The sequence below is a fragment of the Gavialis gangeticus genome, unplaced genomic scaffold, assembly GCF_001723915.1.
Source record: "Gavialis gangeticus isolate Ggan-Ray unplaced genomic scaffold, GavGan_comp1, whole genome shotgun sequence".
In the NCBI taxonomy this organism is placed as follows: domain Eukaryota; kingdom Metazoa; phylum Chordata; order Crocodylia; family Gavialidae; genus Gavialis; species Gavialis gangeticus.
In genome coordinates, this window is record NW_017729011.1 from 19,768,499 (window position 1) to 19,778,985 (window position 10,487).

Sequence of the window (10,487 nt, forward strand, 5' to 3'; positions counted from 1 at the left end):
GGCAAGGATTCAGGACAGCCCCATGCCCAGCTTTGTCACGGGACTTTCCCAGACAGGGCTGGGACTCAGTTCTGGTGCGCTTTTCAGGGAAGTATTATTCTATCCTTCCTAGCTGCTTTGGATTCAGAGAGACCCACTGGCTTATTTTTTAAAACAAGCCCCCTTGTTATCTTTCTAAATCTGTATACATCTCTGCCACCTTCCGTCCCAGTTCTGCCTGCTAAGAATCTGTTGCTTTGCATTAAATTGAAATATATGTCCTGTTTGCTTTAAAATATTAACATGTAACCTTTGCAAATGAAATCCCTTAGCAAGTGATAGTCCTGCCTGCAAGATAGCATGACACAAGGAAGGAGAGAGGAGGAGAGATCAGCAGTGGGGCTGCGCGTTCCAGGATTAGGTTACAACTGGGGCCCTTTCCAAGGCGCTTGTCATGCAATTCTGGTTCATTTATTTCCTACGGCCATGTACTTGAGGGCCGAGCTGTTCTTTGTCCTGGTTTGCTTGGTGGCTATATCATTTCTTTGGTTTATCCTCTGTGATGGCATCAGGGGCGTAACAGGCAATGTGGTGCCTGGCTCATAGACTCCTCTCCTCATAGCAATGTCCTCAACATTGTGAGTTAAACCCTGCAGTCCTTGTTTTCCTACCCAATCTCTGACACACAGGTGCTATCATAAGCAACTCCAGTGACTTCAGTGAAATGACTCTGTCTTTCTATTAGTGTGATTGCCGTTGGCTTTCATTGGAACCTGTGCTCCTAAACCCCTTAGGCATTTCTAGAAATCCCACCGCTAAGAATGAAACGTGTCCTTAGTTTGAACTTGGTGTTTATAGAGGCCAAAGTCCCATCAAAACTGATGGGGCTATGCTATTAGGGAGAGTAGTATCATGTGTGCCCAAGACTTTTGGAGATACCCTGGGAAAATGATTGCATATGTATACAGAAAATAATTGCCAGCATGATTTGTAGGACTGCTGCATCCCAAATCACTAATCAGGGTCGCAGCTCTGCTATGATGAGCATTGCGCACCCATAGAGCAGAAACAGGTTTTGCACCCAGGACCTTTCCAAGAGTGGGAAGAAAGGGAGTACGGTACAAATGGGACAGTGAGGTGACTTGATCCACAAGCTGGGACTTCCCTCACTCCAGCCTTGCAAGAAAGGAGACGTTTTCTCAGTGGGATGCAGCTACGCCCCAAAGAGGCACCTAGGTCAGCGGAGGTCTCCCTTGGCGCTTGCTCTCACTCCCACCCTTTACATTTTTAAAGAGCGACTGACTGAATAAAAATGACCTCCTGAAATCTCCCGGGGCTTCGCTGCTGTTGTTCCAAGCAGAGTCTTTCAGCCCAGCCCCTCCAACCGGTTTCCATGTAAGAGCAGCGTCCTCCTCCCGGCGAGGTGCCTTCAGCCCAGCCAGACTGAGTTCCCCATGCAGAGAGGAGCCCCCTATTAATAAGAAAAGCAAGAGCCTGTTGTAATTAATGACTGAGCAATTCATCAGACATTCATGGATCCTCGTGGTTTTCCACACGGACCTCTAACTTTCTTGCAGGAAAGGCTGGGAGCGGAGATGTGGGCAGGTTGGGCAGCTGGGGGACGACTGAGTTTTCATTGCTGCTAGTGGTACCCGCTGCCCCTTGCAGAGATCTCCAGCCACTGACTCCCAGCTGGGCCCATTTTGAAGACAGTCCCACCGGGATGCGTAGATTTGCCCAAAAGCTGCTTCGCCGGACAGGACAGCCGGGTTTCCTGAAGGGAAATGTCAGGGGCATGAAACACAGCCTGGCAACCCAGAGGCAAGGTGGGTGGCTGCTCTGCCCTTTTGGACACCTCTGCAAGGCTATAGATGGTAATATTGGCAGGGTGCAAATATCATGAGATCCGTGTAATCTCAGCTCCTCTCTCCTTTGCCCTTTTCCACTCTGGATCACGTGGGGCTGGCACAGATCTCGCCCGGCGACATGCAGGGCAGGACCGATGTGTCGGGAGACATCATCTACACACCTACTTACACCCGGGCAAATTTCCTCTCTGACGGGGAGTTGCAATGAGAACAGGACCCCCTGACACCCACTTCCTTCATCTGTGCACGTCTGCCCCAGAGCCGGGTTGGACTGGGGGTAACTCTTCGTGGATAAGCAGCCCATTCCCCTGTTATGCTGAGGGCTGTTTAAGCCCAGATGGACAGACCTCCTTAGGTTTTGCATTGCTCCCTGAGAGACATCCTTCCCTCCCCTTTGTTGTGTGCGGCCCAGACAACTCACCTGCACACTCAACACCTTGTCGCCCACATCCACCCACAACTGCACAAAGGTAACCTCTCTATAACTTTGCCCACACACTTCCTTGCCAGGGAGGGAAGTCCTCGGAGATCGTCTGTGCTTTTGCAAACTTTGTGCAGCCGGCTGCAGTCACGCTGAGAGGGGCTGCTCAGCTGGGATGCCACAAACTGACATCAGCAGAATAAAATATGACCCTGGCAGTAATCTGATAGAACTTGATGGCAATGTGTGTATGTGTGTGGTGGGGGGGAGAAGAGCCTTTTGAAAGTATAGTTTCTTTCAATGCATTGCTGGGAAGACCATTAGGCAAACCACTAGATTATTTTTCACATTCTTCAGTGCAAAACTACTGCATTTTATGACCACTATCAATAACAGCTATCATATTACTAATGCTACAGTTGCCACATATATAATATTTAAATCACATTTGCGGCTGACAGAGACCTATGGATATTCTCAATCCCAACAGGCTATTACGGTTCATATCATGTCTGTCATATAAATATTATGAATCATTTCCCACTATCTTTATAGGGGCTGCATTGACATCGTTGAAAAAGGCTATGGGTTCTGCTGAATACTGGCTGCATATTTATATACACCTTATGTATATGTATGTGTATGGGGAGAGATTTATACAACAATCGTTGGTAATAAATGCCCCCGATAAAGCATATTATCTTCACACTTCATTTGCAAAGTGTTTCGTATGCAGAGATGAGGAAAAGGCTGGAAGAGAAAGCAACAGTGAAGCAGGCTGGGGCAAATGCTCAGCGGGTATGTCTGAGTGTAGCTTGATTGACTTCCTTTCCAATAAGCAAATTAACACCAGCTGAGGTTCAGGCCTTCTTGCAGGGTCTGCTAGTGAAACAAGTGGTTCGGACATCACAGGATCAGGTCTTCCGGTGCAGTGAATTAACGTTGTTCCATTGGCCTGGCCGATTTACCCCGGCTGATGAGCTGGGAAAGCGATGCCCCAAATGCTTTCCCCAGAAGGCTGAGAGAAGCTGATATTTCCAGCATCACATTCAGGTTTTGGTGAGTGAGCATTTCTTTCTCTCCAGACTGGTGACATCTGGTGTGGACAATCAGACCTAGAGATGGATCCCCAGCTCTTGTAAGAGGTAGGAACAGATCGGCCTCATGTTGACTCCGAATCTTTTTGCAAGGTTGTCAAAGCAAGTGATTACTATCAGTTAGCTAATCTCTGCACAGCTCCCACTCCTGCTAGAGTCATGTCAGCCTGGGAGAGGAACCCGGATGCAGAAGTTAGGAGACTTGTCTGAGGCCACCCTGTCCCCAGCCAGGAGCCCTGACTCCCCAGGTCTGTTTGAACCCTTTGACCATCGAGGAATAGACAGACAAGGACAAATGCCTCTTTATAGCTTCGAGGTTATAATAAAGGCTATAACCATCATTTGACATCCCATGCTCAGCAGCTACCATGCAGCACAATGCCTCTTGCATTGCCTTGTTCTTCAGACCGAGCTGTTTCCAAAACGGAGGAGAGCGCAGTGTCTCTGCCCATGTCCGTCGTGGGAATGTGGTTCCCAGAGTCAGACAGATCAAATCAATCATGTACATTTTGCTTTCTAAACAAACATCGTCTGCCTGTTAAATGGTTCTGGGAAAAAACAAGACGATAACTTTGAATCTAGGAGGCTTATGGAAATGACTTTAAGATGGTTGCTTGCTTTCTTCTTTTTTTGTTTCCTTTCGCATTAACAACACCTCTTATAGGAACCAGACACTGGATTTAGTAGACATCAGACTTTATTAGTATCATTTATTACTGGTATTACATAGAGCCTAAACACTCCAGCTAGCTAATATCCAGGGACTGCGCTGGGTGCTGTGCGGACAGACAGTGTGATAAATGCCCTGCCTTGGAGAGCCTACCCCCTAGATAAGCAAGACAGAAAATGTGGGGGAAGGGAAGCAGATGTTCTAGATATGGCACCCCAGCACAGCTGGTACTTTGCTGTACTGCATGGGTCTAAGGGGTCTAGAAAGAAGGATGCAATGGACTGATGGAAGCCCATTCAGTTTGATAACTGGGGTCTGCTACAAGTGCGAGGGACTGTGGGCTGGCTACCTTTTGTTGCTGAAGGTTAATTGGAGGAGTTTCTAGATATCTTCTGTTTTCCTGGACAGAATAATGGGGTCCATTTTAAAGGCAATGGGACCAACTCTGGGCAAAGGCCTTTACAACCCCATTACCTTCCGTGGGGCAACAAGGATCTAGTTGCAGATGAGATCTGGACTGGTGGCTGGAAATGCCCTGATGTCTTTAGCACGCATGGTAGCTACAGATGAAAGCTGCTTGGGGGGATCTGTCGAAAGGCAGTCACCTCACTGTCTGCTGCGTTTTGTTTCTGGGTCATTTGTAGAGCTCTACACCTTTGAGCAGCACTGGCCTTGCCTCGGCAAGATATTTGCCCCAGTGTGATGAGAAGAAACTAGAAGGATGCCTTTCTGAGCACGTTTTACCTTGCGCGGCTATGGCAGAGGGCCAATTCTAGCAACCCAGCAAATGCTGCCCTCATCTCGATGAGTACTACCCCACCGAAATCTTTGAAACCAGAATAATTTCCATAAACGAGACGACCCCACACCAGGTTCTTCCCAGGGAGACTTTATGTATTTGTTCTCTTTCGCTGCTTTTTTCCCTGCAGGGAAAGCCAGCTTGTCACCAGGACATAGGACAGGATGGAACCACCCCAGGCTCTGATTTTGCTCCAACAGGGTTGCAGATTAGTTCGCCTCAATCCCGCTAAGGAAAATACCATCTTTTCTCATGTTCAAGACACCCGAGCACATAAGACGCGCCTTGCTTTTGAAAGGCCAAATGAAGAAAAGAAATCTTTCCTTGCTATAAGTAACTGAGTAGCAGCAGCGAGGGAGCTGAGCCTGTTCACTGTCGATTTTGGGTTTCAGCCAGTTAGCGGCAGAACCTGCTCTTACCGTATTTCCCAGATATAATGCATGCTCCAATTTCCAGCTGCTGGTTTTTGGGGAAAAGGTGTGTTGTATGCGGGAAAGTAGGGTACTTGCACTGTTCAAAGCCACCTGATTGATCTGGACACCCAATCCCTCTTTTGAATTTTACCCTAAATATCTAGAACATAGAGAGAGGCAAGAGAGTAGAGAGTTTGTGCCAGGTAGGGTTGCATCTACTGATCCCGTCCTCGGCCATTGCAAGGTTTCGCAGCTAAGCACAGCGGGAGAATGCATTTCCCTCACTTTGTTGGTGAACAAGATGTTCCTAACCATAAGCAAAGAGCCGCTGTAGGAGCTGTTATTCTGCGGTATGTGATCCTTGTGGCTTCTGACATTCAAGTTATTTAGGAGAGAGCCAAGAAGGGGCAAAGATAGCAAGCAGCACTGGCCATATGTGAGAGGCCAGCTTCCTCTTGCGCCGTGTCAGAGCATCGAGATGCCCCAGCGCCAAGCAGACGTACAAGCCAAAGACCTAGAAAAGCAAGCTTATTTTTTAAATTATTTTAGAAAAGCGAGCTTATTTTTTAAATTATTTAAGTCCTCCCCTAAGAAATACAAAGCCAGAGTTCAGTGTGGTGCACAGGGACCTGGTGGAGCTTATTAAAGTAACAGGCACATTAAAATTCACAGGTGAGGGTTTAAAAAAAAAAAAGGTCTGTAACTAGAGAAATATCCCTGATACCTTCTGGCATCCTAGAGAGATGCAAATACGGGGACCTCATCCAGCTGTCTTTCAGGGGCCAAAGTCCCATTGCCTGCTCTGGGAGTTTCACCCGAGTAAAACGTGCAGGATTCGGCCTGTGCTTGTCACTGCAATTAACATTTAGATCCACATTTAACACGAATTCTTACAGGCTGGTTAGGGAGAAATTTAATTTGATCTTAACAGCTTGGCAGGAGAGGAGTGTGAAATACTCGAGTTACGGTAGTTCCATATTTTCTAGCCTACGAAGGTGTATTTTCGGTAGGGAGTCTAATGATCCGTGTACATTGTGTGTGTGCATATGCTCTCTGCTTTGGGATGAAGTTTGGGACCGGATCCTCAGCTGCTGTGTGATGGTGATGAATCTTATTGATGCCAGCCAATGGTTTGGCCCATTATTCCCGCTTTGTCCCTCCATCCATCTACGCGGACACATGCAAATTCACACTGGTTCAGATTTCTCTTTCTGTTGCATTGCCGTGACCCCTTTGACTGGAATGGCGCTTTCAGCAAAAGGGAAATTTGAATCTATCTGCAGTCACACACATTTTCCTTCATCGCTCCAAAGAAGGCCAGGGGTTCATTGGCCATATAAATTAGTTTAACCCTTGTTATATTAGTGCATGGAGACACAATTGATTAGAACTTACTTCAGATTTATTTAAATTGATCTCTGCTTTTGCATGGCTGGGTGTTGAACACATGCACATGCTAAATCCCTGACTTTCCAACAGCCGCAAGCAGACAGAGACATTGAACTTGAGTTTCTCTAACACCCAACCCCCTTTTATAATTTTTTTCCCAGGAGTTAAAATAACTCAGCCATAAAAAACTGACTTGGAGATGAAACTTGGCATGCAAAGTCCCAGCCCAGGAGCAAATGAAGTTACTGGTTATAAACACACACGTACCAAAATCTGTTTGGGCATGCTTAAATTACAGGAGCAGAGGATAAAAAGGATTGAGGTACTTGACTTTGCTTTAACTTCTGAATGAGTGTCACTTTGCAGCTGTTTGCTTCTGACATGGAACGGGGCCTGTTGGTATTTTTAATTCCTGCTGTAATTAAACCTGATGAATTGTAAGGTGTTGCTATTACTTGTTGGGCAGGAGAAGGAGGGGGAGGACGTTCTTCTAGAGCTGTCTGGATGGGGATGCTGTGGGGTTCGGCAGGTCTCTGCCCCATACGTGACTGCATGGCTGTGATTTCAACCCCCACCCTACTCTGCACAGAGGGGAAGGCAAGTCCCTGCCCCAGACACAAGCTCACTGGAGACTTTGCTGGACTTGTAAATTGACTTGGCCCTTCCCTATCCTCACTTAGAGAGACTCAAATACCACAATGATGGGCACAAGGTAGACGGACAGAAAGCAGGGTGCCAAGGGTGAAAGGCAGGTGGACAGGCAGTGGCACCACCCACAGCAGTGAAAATGAGTTGTAGTCTGGGGCACGTTCCTTATGAGGACAGGCTGAGAGAACTGAGTTTATTTAGTGGGAAGAAGAGAAGATTGAGGCCGGATTTAATAGCAGCCTTCAGCTCCCTGCAGGGGGTTGCAAAGAGGATGGATCTGGACTGTTCTTGGTGGGGACAGACGACAGGACAAGGAGCAATGGGCTCAAGCTGCAGCAAGGAAAGTTGAGGTTGGATATTAGCAAAAACTTGCTCACTAGGAGGGAGGTGAAGCACTGCACCAGGCTACTCGGAGAGGTGGTGGACTCTCCATCCTTGGAGGTTTTTAAGGCCCAGCTCAACAAAGCCCTGGCTGGGATGATGTAGTTGGGGCTGGTCCTGCTTGGAGCAGGGGGTTGGACTAGATGTGGCCTCCTGAGGTCCGTTCCAATCTTTATTTTCTATGATTTTATGACTTGTATATTAAGCAAATTTTCCTCACCAAGCGAGGGCTGGGTCATACGGTCCTTCCCACACAGAGCCTCCCTCCTCTGAGTACTCTCCTCTGTTGCAAGAAAACTAGGCAGGTGGGTTGGGGGTCCTGGACTCAGATCTCCGTGGTGCTTTCACAGACCACGTCCCACCCAGCGTATTGGTGAGAGCCTGAGTTCAGACAAAGCAGTTGTTCTCTGTCATTTTGGGCTTTGTGTCCTCTCGTGTCACTCATTGCATGCCTGTGTCCCCACAGCCTGCGTGTGATTGCAACCCCTGGAATAAGCCTACTCGTTATACGCTCTGTGGCCCTCCGTGGAAGGGTTCAGTATGATATTTAACATGCTTAACGTAGAGCAAAGTGGTTTTGGTCCATCCAGCCGCTCGTGCACGTGCTGGAAGGGCTGAGCATCCTTTCTGGGAGCTGGCTAGCAGGCACACGGTGCAGACACAGTTAAAAGCAGAGGGGAGGTTGCACCTGAAAGGCTGTGACGGTGGCACGTGGGTACGTGAGTTCTCAGATAAACTGCACGCCCCCGCAAACAGTTATTGACTTGTATGTGGTTTACAGGAAATGAAATAAACTGTTTTCAAAGAGCAGTTGGATTTTGCCCAAAACTGAAACCCCTTAGAGATCGAATTCACAGACTGGCAGGACCTGGTGCCTTCCTTCGCTTCCAGCTTCATGGCTTGCGTTGGGACGTCAGCAGATTTTCTAATGTGTGTGTGCATATCTATAACCACCGGACGGACAATGCAGGGTGTCTTATCTACTTCTGCACCCATTGCTTTTCCCTGTAAGGCTGAGAGTTTTCCAAAACTTCCTGACCAACAGGAAAGCCCTGTATTCCCACGAGCACGCAATGCCTTGATGGGCGCTTGTGCCCTTCACTCGCGTGAGTTGTCCCACCGAAATAGTGGCGCTCTACTCCAAGCTGGTGAGGTCCAGGGGGAAAGACGGGCTCAGGCATTACAAACTGGGCCTCTGGGCTTGACGGGCTGTGGGGGGTCACAGGTGGGCAGATAAGATGCCAGCCCCATGCCTCGCTAGCTGCTGGCTCCGGACACAGGTGGACATTCATCACCCCGGCTGGACGAAGGGGCTTGAGAAGACCTGACCGCAAATCGGACGGGAGTGCCCGATACCCCTGAAACCGACCCCGCAAAAGCACCGGCCCCATCTGCTCCTGTCCCGCACGCCTGCCCTGACGCTTAGGTCTCTAACTGGACAGAGGGGTCTGCGATCTTGGCCCCTTGCCCACCTTTTCCCTTGATAATCTTCTCCTTTATCCTTTCCCTAATCCTTTCTTCACATCTGCAGGGCGCGCCGCCCGCCTGGGCCGCTGCCTGCTGTCCTGGGGCTTGTCGGGAGCCTGAGCCATGCCAGCGGCATGCTCGGGAGGATGCCCACCCCGCCGCCACCCCCGTGCCAGGCCAGAGGGGACCCAGGCGGAGCCGCGGCCCCTTTCCCGGGGCTGGGGGCAGTGGCAGCTGTCGCTGCTGGCGGGTTGGCCGTCCCACTCCCCCCTGCCGGGGTCCCCTTTGCATTTCAGCTCCTGTAGTTGGCATAGAGAGCCGCACAGACACAAGTACTTTAGTTACATTGTTGGGCGAGTTTGAAACAACTCCCTCTGCCTTGGCCTTCCACGCATTGTCACTGGATTTTCTAGGCGCGTGTGTCCTGCTCTCTTCCTCCTTTGCCTTTTGCTTTCCAGCTCTTGCTTCTGATCCTTTCTTCTTTTATTTTTCCCCCCTCTCTCTCTCTCTCTTTTTTTTTTGCTTTGATTTCTCCCTCCCCCTTTTGGGCTTCCCCATTGTCCCCCCAGCCTCTGGCATGAGTTAAACACCAGCGATGGACACCAAACATTTCCTGCCACTGGGTGAGTCGCTTTGCAAAGCTTTTCTTGATTTTTTATTTTTTAATTTCTGGAATTTTATTTCTTGATGTTTGGTTTTTTTTTTTCCCCTTGATTTTTTTTTTTTGGCGTCGATTCCCCTGCCAATCTGGGGGCGAAGGGGAGGGGGGAAGTGCTGGGTTTGGGGTCTGGGGGTGCAGCCGCCCCGGGGCAGGGAGCAGCTGGGAGTTGGTGGCAGTTTCCTGGCTGGACGGAGCAGGGCAGTGGAGGGGGGGGACCTTCTTCCAGCCTCCCGGTTGCAAGGCTTTCCCTGCGTTTGTAGTGAGCTGCACTGGGTTTTGCAAGCTGGGAATCCCGGATTATGCTGCTGCCCAGCTGGGGAGGGTGGACAGGAGCAGGGGGGAGAGTTGTGGGGGTTTTTTATTTCTTTACTGATTCCAGGGAGGGGGTGGGAAAAAGTGCTGCTGGGGGTGGAGGGGATGGGGCTTTGCAAACGTGGGCAGAAGCTGAGCAGGGCCGGAGGAGAAGGGAGAGCAGGGAAGCCGCCTGGAAAAGTGGGGGCTGAGACTCAGCTCCAAGGTGCCTGGCTGGAGGCAAGCGCACAAGACACAGCAGCACCAGCTCTGAGCTTGTGTCTGTGTTGCACTGGGTTTGCGTGTGTCATAATGTCCCCCCGGGACATTTTATTTTTTCCTCCCCCCTTCTTGCCTTTATTGATGGGGCTGGTCCCCTCCTTTCTTCCCCCCCCCCCTGTAC

General features: G+C 49.5%; 1 protein-coding gene across 3 annotated transcripts in view; it reads left to right on the forward strand.

Moving 5' to 3' along the window:
• Positions 1–3,301: 3,301 nt before the first annotated feature.
• Positions 3,302–10,487, forward strand: part of RXRA (retinoid X receptor alpha) — a 206,647-nt gene continuing 199,461 nt past the window's right edge. For 2 of the 3 annotated variants that reach the window (XM_019510774.1, XM_019510775.1), the window contains exon 1: positions 9,486–9,755. In XM_019510774.1, coding sequence (XP_019366319.1) covers positions 9,728–9,755 — 28 coding nt within the window. In that variant the 5' untranslated portion in view covers positions 9,486–9,727. Of the gene's footprint in view, positions 3,414–9,485; positions 9,756–10,487 lie in introns of those variants that run through there. The other variant, XM_019510776.1, reaches the window with a different exon arrangement.